The sequence below is a fragment of the Zonotrichia albicollis genome, chromosome 12 (genome assembly GCF_047830755.1).
Source record: "Zonotrichia albicollis isolate bZonAlb1 chromosome 12, bZonAlb1.hap1, whole genome shotgun sequence".
NCBI lineage: Eukaryota > Metazoa > Chordata > Aves > Passeriformes > Passerellidae > Zonotrichia > Zonotrichia albicollis.
The window spans coordinates 3,533,381-3,558,843 of record NC_133830.1 but is presented as its reverse complement, the minus strand read 5'-3'; the positions used below and the strand labels follow the sequence as shown (position 1 = coordinate 3,558,843).

At 46.7% G+C, this 25,463-nt stretch overlaps 1 protein-coding gene across 3 annotated transcripts in view; it reads right to left on the bottom strand.

Moving 5' to 3' along the window:
* Positions 1-18,813, bottom strand: part of RYBP (RING1 and YY1 binding protein) — a 41,267-nt gene extending 22,454 nt beyond the window's left edge. Inside the window, exons 1-2 of one of the 3 annotated variants that reach the window (XM_074550344.1) lie at positions 18,563-18,813; positions 17,618-17,743 (exon numbers count right to left, since the gene is read on the bottom strand). In XM_074550344.1, the coding sequence (XP_074406445.1) occupies positions 17,618-17,743; positions 18,563-18,594 (158 nt within the window). In that variant the 5' untranslated portion in view covers positions 18,595-18,813. Of the gene's footprint in view, positions 1-17,617; positions 18,306-18,343; positions 18,515-18,562 lie in introns of those variants that run through there. The other 2 variants (XM_074550345.1, XM_014269257.3) reach the window with 2 other exon arrangements.
* Between the last annotated feature and the right edge of the window lie 6,650 nt (positions 18,814-25,463).

The following is a 25,463-nucleotide window of genomic DNA, read 5'->3' as shown; positions in this document are numbered from 1 at the left end:
TTCCACCAGGTTCAAGCAAACTTCTCTGCCTTACACAGGCAGTGGACAAGACTCCTTTCAAAGGGCCCACAGAGAATTGGAAAAATTATTCTAAATATTTGATTCATTATTGCAATCACAGCATCTCTTAAATTCTTTCAACCTAGGTAAGAAAGACATTCTTCTATCAGCTGGGCTGATTTTTGTACTGATGTGAACTTTCCCGTTTTCACAGCTGTTTGGAACAGCCCACCCACTCCCCAGGTAAGGTTCATCCAGATGCCTCAGGACAGAGCAGACTGCAAGGCAAACACTCCTGGAAAAGCAGTGAAAGAGGCTGTGAATAACCAATACCTGCCTACCCACTGAAGCACACTAATTATAGAGAATAATTGAACAACTGCTTTCCTTACTCAGGGAGGTGCAGATAAGAGGCATGGGCCTGCTCATACCTCAGATGGGAGTTTAAAGTGCTCTCAGCTGGCAGCAATGCATAGAAAAAAGTCACCGGCTGTGACAATTCACAGCTTCATTTTAAGTCTCTTTTGTTCAAGTAACTCCTCCACTCAGACATATTACATGAAACAACCCTTCCTCAACTAAACAGATTTATTCAAGGCACACAGCTACAACCTGAATGTAAAACCCACAAGGCCCTTGGCGTTGGGAAGCAGCCACACTGTGTTTTAATGCTGTGGAGTTAAAGGTGGAAAGGGGACCAGGGGTCTGGTGGCCTCCTACAACCCCAGCAATACCTCACTGTATCAATTCGTTCTATTTAAAACCAGATTCTCAGGGAAACTCAAAAACTAAGCCATGCACCGGCCTGCAGAGGAAAGGGAGAGATGTCTACAAAATCTGTTGCTTCAGGACACGCACAAACATGTGAAAAATGACCTAGAACTTAGGGTAAGCAGCAAATCCTTAAATGAGATGTAAAGCACGGTATGAGAGATTTCATTTAAGTAGTTGTTTACTAGCAACATTCCAGGAAAAATGTATTTCAATTAACAGACCTATGGTGATTTTATCCACAGCCTGTCCACTCAATCAGTGTTCCTTGGAACTGGATGCATGGTGGGAATTGAATCTCTTTGTGGGAACAGGTGTGAGCATTTGCTGAAGCTGCTGTGTGCAGTTCTGCATTACCTCTGTTCCAACACAACACGACCTTCATTAAAACCTCTCTTCATTAAAACATCTCAGTTGTGAGATTTTTGTGCCACTTGCTGCCTGAATTTGAAAAAAAAAATAACACCTTTTTCTATAATACACTTTACACAGAGGCTAAAAAGAGACTGCTTGCATAACAAGTCTTATGCAATTTCCCAAATAAATTTTTACCTTTGTAGGGGGAGAAGATTATGATCACTTGAAGATTTTCAAGGCTGCAGATTTGGCTTCAAAAACTAAGAGTCCGCATGCAATTCCAAATCTTACTGATAATTATTGCCACCACATCAGCACCCAAAGATCCCATCAGGAACAGTCCCCCACTGTGTAACAACAAAAGACAAGCTGACAAAATACACAATTTACCACCAGAGTATAGTCTCTCAAGAAGAGGCTGACACCAGCTAAAGAAAAACAAAACCAAAAAAAGATCAATAAAACACAACTTTATGAACCATCTTCAGCCTGGAGTATTTGCCAGAACAAATACAGTAGTGAGTGTCTCATGTGGAAAGCCTACACTAAGAAAAAAGCCCACTAAAATACCATGCAACTGAATGATCAGCATGAAGATGTTTAAAAAACAAACAGCCTTCACACTGTAAACAAGCAGGTATTTTAAGTCACAAACAATCCAAGTAACTCAGAGAACAAAAACAAAAGTAAATAATGAAGCCCAAGCAGCAGCACAGAGGAAAATAAGGAACTTGTCCAACAGAAATTTTGACAAATATTTTCACAGGTCTGAAAAAAGTTTTTCTTCTCCTTGACTTTTTGTGTTGTTTTTGTGACTTGGCCTTTTCTCTGCACTGGTGTTTCCCTGGTCTCCCCTCAGCCCCCAGTGCTGTGGAACAGGAACAGCCTCGAGCACCAAGCCCTGCTCCAGCTGCTGCTCCAAGCAGGAATCTCAAACCCCCACCCAGGGCACAACTCAGCCTTGGAGCTGCACTGGGAATATGCTGGGAGTGAGCCAGAAAGGAAAAGAAGCCTTCAATTCCTTTCCATTGCAAACTGCAGAGGTGCACTGCAAGTTTCAGATCCTGGAAGCCCAGGGGGTTTTCAGCAACAGCCCCAGCTGGGTATCAGGGAGCAAAGGGGACATCAAGCCTGGCAGAGGCAGCATCCATCCCACCAGAAACTACAGACATTAAATGGCACTTTCACAACTGAGCTAATCAGCCTCATTCCAAACAGGAGCTGCATTTATCATCTCAGAACAGCAGGCTTTCTTCTTAATTATCCAAGGTCAGTGGCAATGAATATTGAGCAAACTGACTTGGGGAAACAATGCAGATAGAAACCAGGAGGGCAGGCAACCTTACATTTGATTAGCAGCAGCATTCCAGTTTAAAATAAAATAGCTCTTTTTAGAGAGGAGAATTACTTTCTAATTAACCACCAATCAATCACCAACCAACAATCACCAATCACATTTGATAAGGTACCTTTTTAGAAACAGAAATACTAAGTTCTGTACAGAAAAATTCTCCCTTTTTCACACAATCACTAAGTTGGAATAGACCTTTAAGACAGAGTCCAACCCTGCAGTGCCAGGTCCAGCTCTAAACCATGTCTCCAAACACCACACCTACACATCAGCTAAGAGAAAAAAACATTTTTAGGTGATGGAGTGCAAAGGTTTAAGACAACTGAAGTGTTCAGCAGTCAGCTAAAGGAAGAAAATTACATTAATTTTTTATCAAATTCGCCCAGAATTAGAGCAACACCTCAGAATTTTGATAACCATCTCCGTGCATAAGCTATTCACAGACTTTAATATAAAAAACTTGAAAGCATTACACCTCCAATCCAACCCCTACAAGACAGGAGGTCTGAGGTGCACAGACTCACCTGCTGCCTTGCAGAAATGCACAGCTTTGCCTGACAGGTTTGAGCTTGTCACAAAGCAGAAATTACTCTGGAAGGCTCAATAGCCATTTCAGCTCCCCTAAAAACACAAGTGGTTAAGGGCTGACAGGTACTGCATAGCAGAAAGGTATTGCATAATTGCCCTGAAATGTCTATTCAAAAACTCCACAACAGAAATGAGCATTATTCTCAGCAGCTGGGGAGTTTTTCATGTGGCATCCATAATTACACAGCAGCCAAAGATTTCTGCAGACACAGAGGCAAAGAATAGTTCCAACAAGCCTAACATGAGCAATGTTCTGGGGCTGACCGGGATGGGATGGGATGGGATGGGATGGGATGGGATGGGATGGGATGGGATGGGATGGGATGGGATGGGATGGGATGGGATGGGATGGGATGGGATGGGATGGGATGGGATGGGATGGGATGGGATGGGATGGGATGGGATGGGATGGGATGGGATGGGATGGGATGGGATGGGATGGGATGGGATGGGAAGGGAAGGGAAGGGAAGGGAAGGGAAGGGAAGGGAAGGGAAGGGAAGGGAAGGGAAGGGAAGGGAAGGGAAGGGAAGGGAAGGGAAGGGAAGGGAAGGGAAGGGAAGGGAAGGGAAGGGAAGGGAAGGGAAGGGAAGGGAAGGGAAGGGAAGGGAAGGGAAGGGAAGGGAAGGGAAGGGAAGGGAAGGGAAGGGAAGGGAAGGGAAGGGAAGGGAAGGGAAGGGAAGGGAAGGGAAGGGAAGGGAAGGGAAGGGAAGGGAAGGGAAGGGAAGGGAAGGGAAGGGAAGGGAAGGGAAGGGAAGGGAAGGGAAGGGAAGGGAAGGGAAGGGAAGGGAAGGGAAGGGAAGGGAAGGGAAGGGAAGGTTCCGGAAGGGAAGGGAAGGGAGCAGAAAGCTGCCTTGTGAGGGAACTGACACATCAGCAACAAACCTGCCCTGACCATAATGGTCCTGGGACAAAAAGCATCACCCCTAAATGCAGAGTGGTCCTCAGGCAATGCAGGGATTGCACAGGGCTGTGTTCCTTTCCGAGTTACATCCTGGCTTCCTAAGCTTGTTGGGTACATTATATAACTATTAATTACATTGCTGTTCGGCGTGCTTTTAACTGCAATGATTCAAACTGCTTCCAGGAGCTCACTAATCCAAAGTACAATCCTCTTGACAGCAACTGACAGATTCAGAATATTCAGTTCTAGCTGAAAGGAAGACAAATCAAGCCCCTCATCTGTCTGCTGCAAAAGGAGCCAACATTGCTGCTGACCAGACGCACAGCTCCATCAGGGGCTGGGACACGCTGTCCACAGGACAGCTCTGGGCAGCAGCAGGAGCCAAGCTCTGCTAACACAGCAAAGGAGGAGTTCTCCCCAATGGCCACCTTCACATTTATAGGGAAAAGAGAAAATTGGGTCTGGTTTGCATTTTCTCAGAGGCATTGAAAGGTTTCAGCCATCAGCTCCTGGACCCAGCAGACCCCCTCCGTGGACAAGGGCTCTGCCTGGGCTGTTCCCACTGCCAGCCAGGACCTTCCCTGCAAGCTCCAACACAATTCCACATGCATTATTTATCCCTCCTGCTAAGTCATGCAGTGAGATAATTACTTAACTATTCTAATGATATTTTGCAGTGGCTGTACTCTGTTATACTGATTTTCATGAGCTTGCTTTTGCTGCATGCTTTGAGAAAAGAGCATATTTTCCTGGAGTATAAAAAAGCCCAAGTTTGATTTATTTCAAGCCTAAGAGCTGGATGTCAAAAGTGAATTTTTAGAATTATCAATGTATTCTTAATTAAAACAATATTAGTATGTTATTTGATTTCTGCTGTATCTGCTAACAACCACAGAAGACATGTTTATTCATTAATCTAATGTAATTTGAAAATAGTTATTAACAATTTGTACATGTTAATGACAAAGTTTTTCCTTCTAATAGAATGATGTTTTCCTTTTAAAACTCTTCAAGACTTCAGTTAGCATAATTACCAAACATCTGAAAGCTGAGAGATTGGCAACATTTTTATTAGCAAACTTAAGTCAAGGCATATTTGCATGTCTTGCTTACCACCACATTAAACTTCACTGGGATAAATGCTCATCTTCAGAATCAGAGAATTCTTACCATAAAACACTTCAGAATCAGTTTTTTCTGTATACTCAACATGATGTAAGCTACACAGCAGAGCAATTAAACAATTATTTATGTCTCCCTACCCCCAGGATGCTCTTCAGGCTATGCATGATTCAAGGAGCACTCGCAGCAGTTAACAGCATTTCAAAAAATTCAACAGTCCCACTAGTTCAGAACTGGTTGGAAAACTTTTTCTGCCTGAAGCCAGCAATTCTTCCAGGAGGAACTTGACTTTAAAAGCTGTTAACAATAATACCCTGAACTGGAACAAGCAGGGAAAGCAGCAAGTCACGATAATCAAGCTGTCTTACCTACTAATAATCTGCTGGGTACACAAGCAAAGACAGGGCTACAACTCCAGGGAGAGGGAATGCAATCTTTTTGATACAAGTGAGCACCTAGATCAGGCTCATTGAAAACTGCAGCTCTGCAAAATTTGGTGAATCTCTTGGGTTTTTGTTACATTCTGCTTGAAAACAAGAAATATTTGGTCATAGAGGTGTTTTCTTTAAAAAAAACAAACCCAAAAACAAATAGAAAAGAACCAGATCCAGAATTGCAGCAGTCTCAGTCTGTTCAGACTTTAGAGGCTCCAGGAAGACCAAAGAGAAGTCTGAGAAGTTCTCTGCTTACATGGACACAGAAAATGCTGTTTCCTGAAGTCTTTGTTTAGAGCTTTATTCAACACATTTCTCAAATCTTTTTTATCTATTAAAAACATCTACTTGAACAAACAGTCTTGGAAAAAAAAAAAGCAAGATCACAAAAGACAACCATGTTAAGTTTCATGTCAACTTATTCCCTTTCTTCTCAGTGCCTCAATCCCAGAGGCCTGATCCAGTCCTTGCAGCTGACAGCAAAGTGCTGTGCTTCTGCAGCCTCTGGAAATGACTCAAAAAAATCAATGCAAGGAGCAAAAGGTCACATTCTCCCCAAGCATCAGCTACCTGTTGAACCAAGGCAGACCTGCAGATGCCAGCACACTCGGAAATGGGGCCACCAACTGTTATTAAACTCATTTCCAAGCACAATGTCTGTATTCCCACAGCCGTGACTAAATAAACCTGCTCCTCACACTACACCTTTGTGGGGAAAAAAACCAAACCACTCATGCTTGTGACAGCTTTTATAAACAAGTAAGTGCAGTACACAGCTGTACAAGTTCAGAGTTTTGAATTCAAAGTGCCAGTGGGAAAGTTAGTCTGGCTTAAAACTCAAAAAAATGGCAAGACAGGAAAAACTAGAGAGATGGAAATAAAACCAAACTACTGCTCCGTGCTATCCTTCACTGTCCCTGCCCATTAGGGAAAACCCTGAGAACTATAACAGGTACATTATTACAGATCTTTTCCCATTACTGGCTTGACATGCTGGGCCAGTGGCAGCACAATTCCTCTTTCAGGCACAAGAAGTGAGATTGTCCTCATGTTTTACATCTTTGTCAGTGCACAGGCTGAACATGAAGCTGTGATCTCCCATGCACTCACAGAGCACACATGATATTCTGCCCATGTTCTGCTTGTCATTGATTTTTCTATCAATTTGTTAAGTTGTAATTGGAAAAATAATCATCCCCTTCATAGAGACAGAACAGCTTTTCCTCACCAGAAAGTTTCTCTGTTGCTTTTTTGAATGCTGATTCAGGTGTCTGAGCCCAGCAGTGTAAACTCCTGGTGTGCAATTGTACATTCCTAGCTGATGGAAGCCAGGAACCTCATGGAACCCTTCAGAGGTTCTGAATGCAAATGTGTGCTCCCAGCTGGCAGAGGTGCTGCCAAACTGTCACTGCCAATAAATCATCTCATGAAGTTTAACAGTTCAGTCTGAGCTCTGCTGCTCCAGCCCATCCCTGTGCACAGTCCCATGGATGCATGGCTCAGATGCATCAGATCTTCTTGACCTCAGAAGTTAAGCAACTCACAACTAACTTGACTCACATCCGGCACTAAGTACTCCTAATTAATGACTCTTAATTGCTGCCAGAGCCCTGTATTCCCACACCCATGACAAAGCATGCTCTGCTAACCCCTATGTAAAATTGCACAACTCTGACAACCCCATGCCTTTAGTACCACACAGCTGAGCCATTCCTCTCCAGGAGCAAAGACATCACTGCACACAAGAGAAAATAAAGGTACAAAAAGTACCCAGCACACCATTCCAGCAGCTCAACACCACTTGCTTTCTGCCTGCCCTTGCTCTTTTTTTTAACCATTATCTATACAGTTCAGAGAAAAGAAGATAAACACTGTTTGTTAAGTCTGACTTCACATGCAGTTTTGGAGAAGACATTTCAGAACCTAAATTGCTCCCCAAAAATGAACTTTACATTCTATAATCTTTATGTGGACTTCATAGTGCATTTACTTTACAGACAGGTAAATATATGCAGGTGGGTTACTTAAATGTGCAGATTCATAGTAAGTTAAAGCTTTTTGGGGGGAAAAAAAAGCTATGTCCAAGCTGCCAGGCCCCTACTCACAGTGCTGGAGGGTACAGAAACACCCACCAGCCACTGGGAACAATACTTTCCTCCCAACATTTCCAGCTTCTGTGTGTGCCCTGCTGGAACTGACCACCTCTGGACACACACTGTGCTTACCCAAGGTTTGCAGCCCTGTACCCCACAACAGGAGCACTCCTGCCCACCTTGAGGGAAGCCCAGGCTGGCTGCTCTGGGATCACTGCTGTGCTCCCAAGAGCCCAGGAAGGAGCAAAGCAGCCATGGAGGTTAACTCACCCTCCCTGGGCACAGCTGGGTGATGCCCAGCACACCAAGCTACCTTGAGCCCAGGGCTGCTGCCACACACCAGCACAGCCCCAGCTGTCCCTGCACAAGCCACCCTCCCTCCCTGGTGCTCTGACAGAATCCCAGAGCCACCAGACTGCTGCAGTAACTTCTGCTACCCAAGGGCTCCCCTTCCAACACCTCTCCTCCAATTAAGACCCCCTGCCCTTCAAATCAGCCAGCTGCCTGTCTCTTCTCCACCACTCAAGCTGCTTGTGTGTAAAACCAGTAAGACACACACAATTCCCCCAGAATAATTCACCATTTTTACGTGATGCGGGTTTACAAATTTTTAAGACTATGCTGAATCACAAACATTTCCTAAAGCTTATTAAATATTTCTGTTAAATTGATCCACGCCCATAGATAACAAATGAAAATGGTTTTATTCCTCCTCAAGGCACCTGTAATAATGGAGCAATGGCAGCAAACAGGCAGCAAGCAGCTCCCTGGCCCTATTAGCATTACAGAGGGAAGCCTCCCCTTCTGCTGCTAATGATGTGCTCTACCCTGCGTCCCCAGGAGACAAATGACTGCACTGGCTGATTGACTCCATCACAGGGCCACCATCCATCAATGTATTGCCTCTCTTATTGAAATCTCATCTCAGGAAGAGAAAGTGCTCGGTGCCACTTCCAAAAAAACAGTGAAAGCACTTTCAGAATAAGAGCTCCAAGATATATAATGAGAGCCAAATATTTCAGCAGAGACACACATTTCCAGCAATCTGAACATATCAGCATGCTTTGTCCACCCAGGACAAGTAAGATTTACATCCTTCTGCTAAACTAGATCTTTTTTCTTTTTAATTAAACAAAGGAATGAAACACATCCCATAGACATAAATTTCTTGATCAAATTATAACACAGACAGTGAATATAATCATACAGATTAAAAATGGCATCCTGAGGATATTTAGCTAGCTGACTTGCTAAAGGGTGAATTCCAGCATCTCTCACACAGGCTGAAATCACATTAACATCATACAAGCCCCACTGTCACCTGCAAACAGAAGTGAAAAAAAATATAAATCCTTCCATGTATTTATTTACTACATAGACAACAAAAAATCAACCAAACACACAAAAACACAACCCTCCAAAAAGCCCAAAAAACCAAACAAGAGCCATTCTATTCCATTAATAAATACCCCTATAATGTATAAAACACTGCACATATGAGACTGGGGTGCAGGGAGTAACCCACACTCCACTCATTGGGAGCAGTTTTCTGATTAACCTTACACCACTGAAGCCACCAAATCCCAGCAGTTCTGCACCCTCTGTCCACCTCCCCAAATGGACCACGTGAAGCTGCACATGAATTACCCAGCCACACTTCCACATGCACAAAAATAATTTAGTTCAGATAAAATATTTTAGATTATGATCAGTCTCACTTCTGTCTACTCAAAAATATAAATCTGAAGAAGACAGCTTTATCTCAGGCAAGATATTTTGTCTCACTTAGCACCTCTGCATGTTACAAACAATTCATTATAACTCTGAAATCCCCATAAACAATCTGCTCGAGAAAACATGTCTAAACATTTATTCCTTGTTTAGCCCTAAATAAAATCCAAAACTGACTTGTTTTGCTTCCATTTTATTTAAAGACGACCAATCTGGTAAGATCCTAAAACTAAAGTTTTTGGAACTTCTGAACAGAGAATTACAGAATGGTCTGGGTTTGAAGGGATTCTAAAGATCACCTTGTCCCAACCACTCTGCCCTGGGCAGGGACATCCTCCACTATCCCAGGGTGCTCCAAGCCCCATCCAACCTGGTCTGGAACAGTTCCAGGGCCGGGGCAGCCACAGCTTCTCTGGGCAACCTGTGCCAGGGCCTCACCACCCTCACTATGAAGACTTTCTTCCTAATATCTACTATAACCCTGCCCTCTGTCCAGTTTGAAGCCATTCCCCTTGTCCTGTACCTTCACACCCTTGCAAAAATTCCCTCTCTGAATTTTCAGTACCTTGATCCTTGTGGCATAAGGGTGTGCTCCACAATCCCAGGCCAGTGTCTTATAAAAGATCACATTCAGTTCAAATCAGGTCTCCTGGTTTCATGAGCCATATTTTAGATCCCTACAAGCCCTTTTCCTTATGAATTTTTACTATTATTTAACAGAAGACTGGGGGTGTACTTTGAACTTTCAGAAACACAGAGAGAACTTCAGGAATAAAATACTATCCAAGCAATATCCAGTTTTAAGCAATTATTTTGGGAGAACAAGAGATTCACATATTTGGAATACAATGAGTTAGTGAACAGTCAAACAAAACCCAGTGGGCCAGCAAAGAGAAGTGATGCTGTTCTCTCTCACTTATATTTGAGCCAGTCAGAATTACTATCCTTGCCATGTTTAACAGGCAGTGATTTTGCTGGTGCACCAATTAGCACTCTGCTACAAAGAACATGCTCCTAATTAATAGCTGGTTTATGGGAAGAGCAATGTTAAGGGTCTGGTTGTACCTCCAGATGCAACAAAAAAGTGCAAAAAGGAGCTCTGCTTGATGTAAAGGAAATCTGTCTGCACAGAGACAATCAATGTATTTAGCATATGCCAGCTGTAAAAGGAACTTACATAAACGTAATGGAGGCATTTCCACATTATTTCTGTTGTATCCTGCAATCCTGGACATCTGCTTTGGGTAGCATGGATGGGCTACTCAGTGTTCTTTGTCTTTTTAAAGTGGCAGTAAGGGAAATTTGCCCTTACCTGTCTGAAACAACTTCAAATAAACACTCACAAACCCTCCTGTAAGGCCTCTTCCCTCTGGAAATGGCCAAGTTTCTCCTTTTACCCTGTGAGGAAATAGCGCAGTGCAAAGAGAGAAAGTACAGCTGCAAGACACAGGCACAGAGAGAGTCTGTATAAATCCTGTTTCAGGTCAGAGCTGTGCATTACAAAACTCCAGCACACCTTGCCAGTGACCTACATTGCAGGACTGGAACCCACTAACCTACAGAACCACCTGAAATCCCACAAAATAGGTCAGTGGGTTTCCTCCTAAGAAGAATTCCCCAGACAAGGAGAGATGCACATGAAATAAAGGACAAGCAGAGCACATGCTCTGCCTGATGCAGGAGCTGTGTCTCACTGTGCTGCCATATTCCTGCAGACAGCAGGACTCCCCAGAAGTGCTGTGAACTTCTGTGTCCCTCACCAAGGGACCCTGGAAGGACCTGTCTGTTCAAGAAGAGTGGAGCAGGAAGAAAAGGAGCAGTGGCACAGCAAGGAACAGTAAGCCAGAGCAGCTGGAGTACAAGTGGCACCCGATTCAAGATCAGCAGTGAACTCAGCTGGAGTTATGGCAGGGGTGCCCAAGTTACAGCTCACAAGGCAGGTGTAGCCAGCCAAACAACCCATCCAGCCCACAACACACTTCTTGCCTCCTCTCACCCCTCAGGAGGGTCTTGGGTCTCATACATTTTTTTCAGGGACCTAAAAGTTCAGCCAAAACAGAGTCCCAGAGTGCTGCACGCTACAGGGGAACACCAACACTGAGCACAGCACACTCAGGATGCCACAGGGAACCACACTGTGCATCCACCACTTCCCTCCTCTCAGCTATCACTCTGGGCAACACTGCACACTGCCTTATTTCCAGTTCAACCAATTCCTCTTAGCAGACAAACCCCACATCAGGGTGCAAACACACCCACCAGCGCTGCAAAGGCAGCAGCAGCTGATGGCAACGTGAAACAATCAGGGCAATTAAGAAAGGCATGCAGAGAAAGTTGCTCTGCATTCCTCTGCCTACCAGTTCCCCACAAGGACCTGTGGGGAGCCAGGGGTCAGCATCCCAGTGGACTCCACGTCTGCTCACAGCAATAAAAGAGAGCTGCATGCCCTCTCCTCCTACACACACATACACTTTGATTTAGATTCCCATGTCCCAGAAAAGCAGCCTATGGAGGAAGGGAAAAATGAATAATATCCACACTGCATATTATCAGTGATGCATTAACACGCTCAGTGTCACAGTTTATCCATTAGATCTTCAGAGAGGCTCCACAAGAAATCAGAGATTAAATCCTGCCACCCACAATTAACCTGAACGTACTCTACATAAATATTATCAACAACCCTTTCTCATGCTGAAGATTTTATTTCTTTTAACCAAACGATCTTTTATCCTAATAAAAGAAGGAAAACAACCAGGTACAGCTATTGTTACTTAGTAGGACATTCAGAAAAAACATGATAGAAGCAAAGTGAGTCTCAGGAACCACCATACTCCCTATTGAATTTGCCACCCACAGCTTCTCAGGTACCCAAATCTGACAACCATAGCAAAGGGGTATTGCCTTGGTGCTGCACGTCAACACTGAGGATTCTCCCTGCTGAGAATGATTTCCCAGAGGTGCTGAGATCTAAGAGAAATCCTGGGGTGATGGTAATGAGATCATTAATCAGAGCCAAACACCGCAGAGAGCAAATCAGGACACAACTCTCACTTCTTTCAAACAGCCAAAGTACAAGACACAGATCTTGTGCCAGGGTTATGCTTGCACCAGGCTGACAGATAATAGCTGATCTGAAGCTGAACAGCTTCATCTGCTCAGTTGAAAACTCACAGACTAACTCCAAGCTGGTTTAAAAACTAAGTGTAGCATGGATCTGTAGCAGAAGTCAGTTCATAGTGGATCAATACTCCAGGCCATGTGGCTGAGACACATGTGGTTCTGCAATACAAGTCACAGATTCAAACTTGGTGTGCTGTCAAACCACAGCCCCAGAATTCAGGGTTTGCTGTGAACCATCAGCATTGTCTGCCTGTCAGATGGTGTTTGCTCCTGCCCTTGGCTCCTCTGCCCTGGTGGGTTTGCCAGAGCTAGCAGCAGCACTCCCCAAATCCACTAAGTAACAGCCACTCACTTTTAGGCAGTGCTGGGGAATAAGGGATGAGACAAAAAGGATCTTGAGAACCCCTGGCACGTGGGCAAACATTTTGCCAATAGGTACTGTGCATTCCAGCAGTGCCCAGGCAGTTCCACTGCACCCTCCCCTACCCCAAGGGCAGTCCCTGAGGGGACACATCCTCAGCATGTGGATGCTCCAGTGGAACACTGCCACAACTCCAGTCCAGCCAATGCCTCACTCCTGCTAATCCAACAGCCATTCAAATTCAGCAATCAACAGGAAAAACAGGGATGATTTAACAATCCAAATAGTGAAATATTCCAGAGTAAAAGCACCAACGCTGCTTCCACAACAGCTTTTTTTAGACAAGTTACATATTCCATTTTTATAGAAATTAGGCCATCTTAAGGCCAGCTATGATGCTAAATAAAACCCACCTTTATGCAAGTGAAAGCTAACTAACTTGAGAGAACCAAATGAAACCACTTGGCTTCCAACCTACACCACAGCCACACATCACTGCAAGAGTTTTCAGAACAGTCCTGCAAACACATGGCAAATAAGCAGGGCACATATGATTTGTATGAAGGTCAGGATCATAAGCCTGATTCCTCATTCCAGGAATAGCAGGACTATCTGGTGCCTATTCTGGTCAGCCCAGCTTGGATGCAGAAGAGAATACTTCTCCATGGTGGCATGGACAGTAGTCTGCATCCTTCAAGGGAGTTCAGATCCTGCAAATGTGAAAATTTTCTGCAGAACTAAAGGGAAACAAAGGCCAGTACCTGACACATCTGTTCCATACAAGAGAATTCATTTATAAATATAAAGAGTTTTAGCTCAGCCAACCCTCAAAAACAAGGATGGCAAGAAGGTGAAGCACAACTTGCCTTCAGTCAGTCTGTCTGTCATCAGTTCTTGGGCATTCCACAATTCACATCACTTAATGCAAACTCCAAATCTGGCACTTCAAGCATACAGGTATTAGCAACAAATAAAACAGAAATGCTTGCTCAATTTATACTTGCAGAGGACACACATATTTCAACTCACTTTTGTAGTAAAAGCTCCCATTGTTTTGTTAATTTGCATATCAGACATCCATTTGTTGCTTTCACATTTTCCACTGACTTTAAGTGCATTTCTCTGTACTCAAGGCACATTGATGATAAGGGGATGTGGAGTTTGGAAAAGAAAAGCATTCATCCCAAATTTAGAGAACAATTACCATCAGAGAAGCTCCACCACATCACACCACTTGCCTATTCACCCAGAAAGAAAGTTTCAAAAACCAGTTTCCCTAAAATCTCCCCTTAAAATAAGGAGGGGAGCAAATATTGACTTCACAATGAAGTCTGAAAACAATCCCATGCAGAAACACTTCCAGCCCTGCCTGGGAGGAGAGAGGAAGTTACAAGAGGTGTACAGGAACACAATATATGTAAACTATCAGAGAACCAAAGGAGAAGAGGAGCAAGAATGCCACTAAGAAAAACAAATAGAAACAGAGAGCCATCACCTACCCCCAGATAGGAACTCACAGGAAATACGAGGCCAAATCCTGCCCTCACATTCTTAGGAAATCCAAAGTAAACTTTCCTTCCGTGTTTGAAGGAGCAATGGATATTGGAAAGGAACCTGCATCTGTGCAGCAAACTTCCTGGCAGTCCCAGTCTTCTCCTGAGTGCAGGGGCTGGTGTTGCTACACCAGAGCAAACCACCACAAGAGCCACAGGACACAAGTGAAAGTGGTGACCAGCAGCAGTTCCCTGTGCTGTGACACCAATAAACATCTCCAGGAAAGGAATAAGGCACTGCAAGCCCCAGCAAACACTCCCCACTGCTCACTCTGCAGCCAGCTCAATCATCATCTCACCCAGCTGAGCTCTGGTGTCTGTGCCATCATCCTCACAGAAGGGAAACAGTAAAAAAACTCATCATACTTGCCTAAATAGAAAGTAATAAAAGTTTAACCATCAAATAGCAAGAATCCAGGTGAGAAATGGAAGTTAGTGACATACTGTAACAAATCCAGTATTCAAGTGCTACAGGTTTAGTATAATCTTTGCACAACAATTCTTCAGAGATGGATTTGACCTAATTTTTATTTAAAAGTGCACCTGAAATATTTATAAACAGCTCCTTGAAAAAAACAGCTGAATGCAATTTAACTGTTTAGCCTCTACAAGGATTTTGACTTGGCAGGTCAGCTCTAAAACTCACTGCTGTTTGAAGCTCCTTTTACAAGATCCTAGGGGAAGGAGATAGTTGGATCTGAGAAGATAAAACTTCTAACTGCTGCCAGCCACCCCTCCCACACACCAACAGATGATATTGAGTCTGAAAAAATATACACACGGTGAGAATTAGCTCAGGGCCTCACCAGTTCTTAAATAAGAGAATATTTATCAGCCAAAGTAAATTCCACAACAAATAACTGGCTTCACAGCAGAGGGAGGGGGGAAGTAGGTCATACCAGATCTTAAAAAAATCCCTGGGCATGCTGTGATTGCACACAATAATTTGATGAAAAACAGTTGCCTCACCATGTCTTTCACTACTTGGTTGAGTTTTGTTTTTTTTTTAAGTGAGTTTGATAAATTTCCGTAAGTGTTACTGAAGTAAGTCACAATGAAGCAAGGCAGTTTTAACTGTGGAAAAGTGTCATCAACTTGTCAAATTGCAACTTAAAAGTCAAGCTCATCAGACACCTTATATTTCAAGTAATAAATTATCAATCATAACTCATTAAGTATCTTTACATCAGTCATTTATTTAAAAAATTCTGAATAATTTCCAAGCACTGACTTGTACGTCACATACTATAAAATTCAAAGTAACACCACAAATAGCTCTGACCTCCCAGAACTTCCCAGTACACAATGCTCTCTCACAGCACTCAATCACTCCTGCTTTCTGTTATATTTATTCATAAATTATACAAATATGCAAGAAGACATGATGGGCCATTGAATATTTTAAATACTTTCTCAAATTCTACAAACAAAAGCCATTTTAAAAGCAGCAAAAATGAATAGAAAGCTGATGAATTAAATGAATTAAAATTAGAAGCCATTCATAAGGGTCCATTAAAAGCTAAACAGAATTACAATGTTCTAGACCCGAGGATCACATCTGCAAGTAAGGCTACAGCTCTTAACCTGAAATCATCGACTGCTATTGCTCTTAATGGCCCTTTAAAAGACAACCCATCCTACTACTGCAACAAACAGTTGGAAAATTATCTCTTCAAAAAATAAAAACGCAAAGGCTTGTGCGAGCAGGCTGCTGCTCTCCAAATGAACAGCAGCATGGTGGCCAATGAAAATAAGAGTGGCTGATACAGAATAGATCCCATCTGGGCTCCTACATCTCATCAGGGCTCTGCTCCCACTGGCACCCCGGCACTGGTGTGGCACTGGGAGTGCTGGGGACAGCATGGCCACGCTCCTGAGGAGCAGTCCAGGAGCAACACGTTCCACCTGAGCCTGCCGGGAAGCCAAGGAGCACAAACCCACAGGAATCAAACGTGCTGGGAAGGTTCAGCTGCACGACTAAATAACACTGAACGAGTCAAGAATGAGCTCCAGGTGCGCGCAGAACGCTGCTGTCCCAAAGCTGCACCTAACTCAATGTTCTAACCACGCTATTTAGTGGTTTAAGTTGAACACCTCTGTACATTTTGTAAAAAAGCACAGATACTTGTAGCTGATGTGCATCACAAAAAGCAAAGTGAAGCACTTCAGCGCTCTGTTACTGTAACTCAGAGAGTTTCAATGGCCCGAAAACATGCTCCCCATTAAAAATGTAGGCACTTCACATTGTCTAAAGCACAGTGCGAACAATAACAATCCAACACGCTTTCACCTCCTTTGTCAATCAAGCCAAGACAGCCAAGTCATGCAAACAGCCTGCTGATGAGAGCACCTCAATACACAGCTGCACTCCAGGAAAACGACGCCTCTCACAATGGAAACCTCCCAGACTATTTCTTTGGCAGAGCACTGCAATGGGAACTCAGATTTGGAAGGTACAATATGAACAAAATCAGAAATCAACATGGTAGAACAAATCACAAAAAGAAAAGCACAGCACCACATGCCTGCTTTAGCGACAACTGATACTGGCAGGACAAACTTTCCGAACCCTCTAACTGAGAAATAGCAAGTTTGGGGGCTTTTTTGAGATTAAATTAACTACTGCGTGTCAGACTCACCACCTCACAAAGACCTCCACAGTTTCTCAGAGCAAGGCAATCACAGAGACCTGACAGCTAAAGCTTTCAAAAACCCGCACCATTCCCACACTGAGCACAAAGCCGATTCCTTTCTGATGACAACAGCCACCGAGAGATCAACATCTCAGGGCGAGAGTTGTTCTCACGGCATCTTTAGTTTCAGCCGTTTCCTTTCTCGCTCCCTAATCCTAAATCATTTCCACTCCCGTAGACACAGGTAAACCTCCACCCGAACCACAAAAAGCCATGACCCAAACCGAGTCAGAGCGTTTCTGGCCGGCTGTGCATCTCCAAAAGGATCTCTGTACACCAGCAACAACAACAACAAAAAAAAGGCACAGAACAAAAAGATCCAGGTTGCTGCCACATCCACGAAACATGTCTTCCAGCTCCAATTAAACGCTTGAAAGAGAATTTTTAAAATCCGCGAGCTTTTGAACAGGGACAGAAGGGACCGCATCGGGGGAGAGAGGGGATGCAACCAGCCGATATCCAGGCAACAGAGAAAAAAATCAACAAGTCGGCGCAGCCCAGCGCGGAACACGAGCCGCGTTCAAAGGTGCGGACGTACCTTGTGGAGGTGCCTTTCCTGACATCGCAGATGCTGCATTTGAAGGCTTCGGCGCTGTTCCTGAAGGTGCACACGCTACAATCCCAAAAGCCTTCGTCGGCTGCAGGTTTGGCTTGCCTTTTCGGCCTTGAGGAGGGGGAGGGAGAGGGAAAGCGTGTGTGTGTACGTGTGTGTTTGGGGAGGAGGAGAGAGGCGGCAGGAGGAGGAGAGAGAGAGGAGGAGGAGGAGGAGAGAAAGAAAACACACACATGAGAAACCATGTTACAGAGCCCCGAAACCCAGCGCCTGCTCGCACCGCCGCTCTCCCGCGGGGCCGGGAGCAGCCGACAAACCCCGACCGGGCCGGGCCCGGAGAGGTGCGGGGGGCGCCGAGCTCCGCCCCGGCCCCGCCGGGCCGAACCCGCCGGGCCGGGCCGCCCGCGTCCCCCCGCCCGCGGCGGGAGGGTGGGAGGGTGGGTGGGCGAGTTTGCGGGCTGGGAGGCGCGTTCCCTCCTCCACCTTGTTAAACCTCCCTTTGTCTGGGAGCGGCGAGTGCGCGGAGCGGGGAGTGCGAGCGAGCGGAGCCGCCATGGCTGCGCTCGCACCGCACCAGCCCTGGCACCGGCGGCAGGCTGGGAGACACCGGCACTCCTCCTCCTGCTGCCCTTCCACGCTCCCTCCATCTTAGGAGCCTCCCTCACTCTCTCCCCGCCCGCGGCCCCCCCTCCGCCCCGGCCCCCCGCGTACCTGGCGGGGCGGCGCGGGCTCGCCGCCCCCTCCCCGTTCGCTCCCTCCATCTTAGGCGCCCCTCGCCGCCTCCCCCCGCCGGGGCCGAGCACACGCCGGCGGCTGCCAGCCAGGGCCTACTCGCCGCCATCCCCTCGGCCGGGGCCGGGGCAGAGGCGGCCGCGCCGCGCTCCCTCCATCTTACCGCCTCTCCCCGCCCGCCCCCGCGCCCCCGCTCACCTGGTCGGGCTCTTCTTGTCGCCCATGACCATGGATCGGGGCCGCCCCTGCCCTGCGCACAAAGAAAGAGGCGAGGGGAGGGAGGGCGGGGGGACGGGGCTGCCTCCGTCCAGCAGGCTCCGGCTGCTGCGCACCCCGCGCCGCCGATCCTGCCGCTGCCAGGCTCCGCTCCGGACTAGCAGCGCAGCGCAGCCCGGCGCCCTCCCTCCTCCTCCTCCTCCTCCTCCTCCTCCTCCCTCTCTCTCCCTCCCCGCGCCGCGCCGCTCCGGCGGGCGGAGCTGCTGCCGCGCCGCGGCCAATGGGGGCGGCCCCGCCGCCGGCCCTGCCGGGGAGGGAGCGGGGGGGAGCCGGGAGCGCCCCGGGAGCGCCCCCTGCGCCGCCCCGCCGGGTCCCACCCCCGCCCGCGCGGAGCCCCCGCGGGCCGCCCCTCCCGCGCCGCGGCCCCTCCGCGCCGTGAGGGCTCGGGCTCCGCGCAGCCCGCGGGTGGCCCCTTCCCGTCCCTGCCCCCTCGGAGGGTTCGTCGCCCGCCTGTCCCCCGGGGAGCGGGGCTGCCGCGGGCGGGACGGCGGCGCACGGGGGACGGCAGGCCCCCTCCGAGAGGGGAAGGGCGGCCAGAGCCGGCTCGCCCGGCCGGTGGCTGCGCTGGGAGTGCCGGAGCGGCTGGGCAGAGGGAGACAACTCCTGCGGCGTGCCCTGACCTCGGGGACGGGCTCCCGGTGCCCTCACGGATGCCTCGGCTGCCGCCTCCGTGAGTTGGCTTCAGGCGCGGGGTCAGGGCAGCGGCCCGCCCAGAGGCCAAGGTGTTTCGACAGCGCTGCTGTAGTGCTGCTTCCAGAAATGTTCCCATCAGTCCCTCAGTGATCTATCGACTCCACCAAGCACGGGCTGTGCTTCTGCAAAACTCCTGAGGTGGCAAAACGTGGCTTTCCTAAAAAGTGTCATTCTCCAAAAGTGGCGTTTCCCGAAAAGCAGCAGTCCTACCCTGAGATTCCCCACGGCCCCCGGGGCCTGTGCAAGCGCTGGCAGGGATGGGATGGTGACATGGCAGGCATGAGCTGTCACTGCCTTTGCTGAGCCCCTTTCGCATGGGGCTGCTTCCTCTGCGGCAGCCAGCGGGGACGAGGCCGTGAGCAGCTGAGCAAGGATGGCGCAAGGGGTGATGAGTGAAGGGTAAAAAGTTGGTACAGCCACACACGACTTGCAGAGCAGGCATTCTTTCACTGTGCTCTTCCACTGTGCTTTTCACTGTGCTTTCCCACCTTCTCAGTGGTGACTAAACCAGGCAAACATTTCCCATCAGTGAGCAGCAAACTTCATCCCCAGGCAAGGCGCAGGGCAGACAGGAGGGATGTGGGCAGCACAGGGCTGTACCTGAGAGAGTGGTGAGTGGGGCTGCAGGGAGAGCGTGGAGACAGCCTGAGCAGGGTTAATCCATGGCTGAGTACAAGAGGAAAAAATAAAATTATTGCTTGAAAGCAAACCAATGTAAGTGGCTTAAAGCAGGATAGGCACCTACATAGCAGGAGGCAACATAACCATGTCCTGTGCATTAAAGCTTTAGGAATCTGGACTCACAAGCCACAGAGGGTTTTTCCCTCGAGCAATGCCCATTTTAACAGTCAAATCATGCTGACAGAGTCACCTCCCATATTTAAGAGCTTCCTGTAATCCATTTACTCTACCCAGCTCCCCCCCATGCCCACCCAGGTAATTTAACCCTTGCTGTCACCTCCACCAACCACTTTCATTTCCAGACAGACTTCCACTGGCTTTTTTCTTCACCACACAAGTTCCTGAACAATACAGCAAGATGCAGACATACTCCAAGGGCAGAGTTAAGGTTGCACAATTATCACATGTAGGAAGTGTCATTTTCCCATTGCATCTGCTGTTTTCCAAACATTTTTGCTCTTTTAGATTATAGCTGTAACATTTGCTTTGGGAATCTGTGTGGGAACAGGAGCTCAGCAGTGCTTGTGGGGTCTGGTAAGCAGAGACCTGGTGTGCAATCACTTCCAGACCTTTGTGACAATGGAGAGTGTGGGGACAAGAACAGCACCATTCTTGGGGACAAGGTCAGTGCAGAACCTGAGAAGCACAGAAAGGCAGAAAGCACTGAAATTTTGACTTAGGCATGGTCCATCTCCCATTTTCTTCCACAAGTGTTTCCCTTAGCTCCACAGTGTTGTGTTAAGCAGAGTGACAACCACCACAGGCATAAAGTAAGTTTTTGTGGAAGCAGCAGGGAGCTGTGGCCCATTTTTAGAAAGCAGTTTATCTCCTAAAAAAAGTTTCAGGGTTGCTGTTTTCATAGCAAAAGTTATTTTCTTTCCAAAAACCTGCTACATCCTTCGTTATCAATTCCTCTGGAAACCTTCCTTCCTTGACAAATAACCCTTTCAACGTCACGTGTTAAAAACTTGGCAAGCCAAGCACAGCGTGACTTCATTCAATCCCATGCATCCATCAGGAGGTGATCATTCCCAGTTTGTCAAACACCCTTCAAGCCACAGTTGGGGGTCTCTTCCTTCATGGAGGGTTCCAGAGGAGTGCCATGGTCACTGGTGGGCTGATCCAGACAGAGCTTTTGGGGTGCTGTGTCCTGCAAGCAGCACTTCCCTGCTGGCATCTCCAGACACCAACACACCAAGACAGGAACCACTGGCAAAAGTCACGGCTGAAAATACAGTCAAGCTAAAGGGCAAGTGCTTTGGTGGGGGTATTTCTTTCACACTCAATGAATTATCCCGCCAGCCTCAAAATTAACTGAGGTGGCACAGGTAGTGCACCCCTCTGAGCATCTGAGGATTTTTAATGGAGTTTGGGCTCTCATGTCCTCGCAAGGCAGCCTTGGGCAAGTTATTTAACACTTCGCCTTAACTCCGGTAGTCTGGATTTCAAAACTGTAAGGAATGAATTTTCTAGGCTCCCACATGGCACAAGTTTTCTAACTCATTCCAGCTAAATGGTTTGAACTTCACAGTGATGTTCAGCAGGTCCTAAATCCGCCTGAAGGAATTCCCACCCTTGCCTACAGAAGATGCCACTTTCTCATTGATGCCAAATGTGTGCTGTTTGAGAGTACTCTCTTCTGTGAGAGGATCCTGTTAATCCACTTCTTCCCACCCTTCCCTCACCACGTGGGTTTTTAATAGCAAAATCCTTGTAAAGAGACCTTGCTGCAGGTGTTTCCAGGGCACAAGAGACACGGCAGTGGGGAGGGCAGGTTCACAACAGGCCACAAACCTCTTGGGCCAACCCAGCAGCCACAGCCTATGCTGGGAGGTCCAGAGCAAACTTCAGTACATCCTTCATATCTGAACAGAGATGTTGGGATGAAACAGATGGAGCTTCATTCCCCTCTGCAGCGTCCCCTCACCCCAATGGCATTGCAGCTACTCCTGCTTCAGCCCTAAAAACAGGCAACAGCCCAAGCCCACAGTGTGGCAATCCATCTCCCTCCCCAGAGCAACTGGCCAGAGATGCTCCCAGATGTGCTCCTGAGATAAACACCCTGTTAGCAGCTTCTTCAGCACAGTGAGACCTCAAAAACCTGGGGTGCCAAGAGTGAAGGGGTAATTCCCTGCACCTGGACCATCAGTATAAAAAGGATTTAAAAATAAACAGGGATGCTGCACCCAGCCAAAGTCACTGTTTTTGCATAGGGTTCAATGCCAAATATAAATATTTACTTGAGCTTCTCAGCCCCCTTGGTCACTGTGGTAAATACACATTTTTTAAATTTTGCATCAGACATGCATAACTTCTCAGAAGCGACTGCTGCCCTGAACAGCCCAAAGTCTAACCACTAGTAAATGCCTTTGCTGTGGATTTAATAAGGAATTTGTTATATAGGAGTTGGAATCAGGCTCAGGACACAGATCTCTCTAGTAATTTTGCCAGACCGAGAAGGATCAGAAGTGATGCTGCCGCTCTCCGGGGCAGGGAAGTTGCGTATCACCACACAATTAGCACCTTTTAGTAGAAGTGGGTAGAAAGGGAAATTAGCAATTGAGGGTAGAAATGGTGAGCCACCTACACAAGAGCGCCTTGACAACCAGCATTCATTTTGCTGTGTCCTCCTGAAGAGGCTTAAATGTGTTTAACCTCCACAGGTTTCCAGCATGAGGAGAAACTGTCCAGGAGTGGAAGAAAAAGAAGCTGTGTGAAGGCCAGCAGACTTCACACAAAGCAGCATAATGTTTGCCATACATAAGAGCATCCTTGGCAAGGCAGGCAAGAGCCTGTGCTCAGAGCCTGGAAGTCTTCACCACAAAATAAAATACCAAACCAGAAAACAAGCATTGCCCAGAGGCACTGGTGGCCAACATACTGCACCCTCTCTTGCTTTCAAAGCACAGCGTTAACTGCCATGGGGTTTGGGTCCTGATGCCAGAGAGAAGTCAGGAGGAAACTACTCTTGGAAATATCACGTAGCACTTGACAACATCTTTGGATATATGGCCCAGACTGAGTTCATAAGCTTTTTGGGAAGAGCATTGTGCTAGGGATTGTATAAACACAGAGCTGGCTGATGGATGGCCCTGGTGCAGCACAGAGATGTATGCACACTCCAGCAAAACTTACTGAATTAACAACCATTTTGGCTTAATACAGGGACACTCAGAGACTTTACTGATAATTGGGGGGGGGGGAATGATAAGCAGAAGTTACCACACAGTGTTCCATTTTCCAGACTTCAGGAATGAGTTGGATGCAAGGTCACATGGGATATTTTTAGTTGTGCTGAGAGCACAAGCATAGCAAAGTGGGCAAGGGATGAAGCAAGAAGGAGCTGGAGAGATAATTGGTAGAGGTCCTCATAAAACTGCCTGTGGATTGAGCACTACTTGATATTTCCTTTAGTGACTCCATTAGGAAAAGGAGATGAGAAGATGAGAATGTCGCACTGAAAAAAGAGAGCAACTTTGAGAGAGCAAAATGGAAATGGGGTGAAATACTCAGTTACTGTCTTTGGCAGCTGGCTGCTTGTAGTCAGCCTTTCTCACCTGGAGCAGAAGCTCATTGGTCTGGCAAGCAGGAGGGAGAAGAGCTGCCTCAGGTGTTTGAGTGCCACTGGTGTGACAGCTCCTGGAAAAGCCAATGCCAAGCAGGGGTGTCAGAAGTACCAATGAATAAAGAGACGGAAGCATTTAACACCATTGAACAGTGCACAAGCAAGATCTTGTTGGAATTCTCCAGCTGAAGACAAAAATGCATTCAAGCACGGACAAGCATGGAGAAGAGTTTCTAGGATGGTCAGGGGAATGGAAAACCTGTTTTATGAAAGAAGTCTCTAAAAACTCAACTTTCTCAGCCTGCTGAAACAAAGGAGTAGGTATGACCACTGTAAAATGCACTGGGGAAGGAGGCAGCACATTGCAGCAATGCAAGAGCTCTTAGACAAGAATGAAGAGCACAACTGATCCATGCTGGACATGTGGGATGGAAACTAGACATCTGTTTCTAACCTTCAGAGGAACACGGAACAGAAACAGCTTTGCAGAGGGAGGAGCAGAGGCACTCAATGTAAAGATGGACCTTGATCACTCACAGAGGAATCACCCAGCAGAGCAGCTCACAGTGCCTGTGATCCCGCTGAGGTCAGACCCCAATGCTGTCACCAGAGCCCTGTCTCTCCCTTCTCACCCACCCACACCAAAGGATCTCATCTGGCTTGTTCCCACCCAGCAGATTTCAGTGGATGTTCTCTCAAGGGAAGGGAAGACGTACAGGGAGAAGAAAACTCTTCATCCAGCTTTTGTGCCGAGAAATGGATTTCTCAAACATCCTGGGATCTCTGATTTGCTTCTAAATTTGGTATGTGGGTTTTTTCCTCCCAGAAAACTTAAAACTTCCTGTATTCAGCAAAATAAGGGTATTTTTAAAGTTTTCTTTCTATTTTTTTTTAATCTATTTTTAGATAGTCTTTCATGGTTTCTTTGGAAAAAAGTTGTAGAACTGAATTAGCAAGTGATCAAATGCCGACTATCAGGAACTTCAAAAAGCAAGCCAAAAACTTTCTATCAGAAACAGCCTGCCGAAGAGCAACGTAGGAGAAAAAGGATCTGAAAGATGAGGAGCAATATGCAAGCAGCAGCCAGTGCCAGGAATCTCCGGGGTCTGTAAACCCTTAAAATGCCAGACAGACTGGAGTGAAAAACAGCCTGAAAGGTAGAGAGGCATAAAACACTCTGCATGCAACAGCGTTAAATATAAAACTCAGCTGAGTAGTAAAGAAAGCCAACAAAAACTAGAGGCTCTAGCTAAGCATCCTGCATGCTGTACTCTACAGATAGCAAAGGCTGTGCAATTTAAATCTGTAATCCCCTCCCAAGCAAAGAGGCTTTTGCAACAGCGCAATCTGGATGTCACCAGCATATGAATAGGCATCTTGGGACTGATCTGGAGAGCAGAGGTCAAAGTTTAGTGATGTATGTACTTGTCTCCCTAACGGGTCTTATTGATTATTATCCATAGAAACAAGCAACATCTCCAAATCTGCCTCCCCCTTTGGGCTAGATGCTGGCAACCAGGAAAAAGCACCTTGATCTCCTAGGTCTAAGCTGTTTGTAGAACACTGGAGCCTGTGATAAGGAAACACACAAAGTTGCTGGACAGACTGGTGAAACCCAACAAATGGAAAATTGTCATTAGATCTGTGTAACATCTGCATAGCAATGATATGTGGGAGCACCAGTGTCAAAAAATAACTCCTGATAAAATGTATTTAAAATATTAGGATGACATGAGTGAGGGAAGTCAACATCACAATTCAATTACCTGAGTGAATAATGCATTGTGGAAGGGGCTGAAAAGCCCCAGTACAGGTAAAGTCAAATTCACACTTGTCCAACCACAAGTATTCCAGCCAGGCACCTTAAATACTGCAGAGAAATTG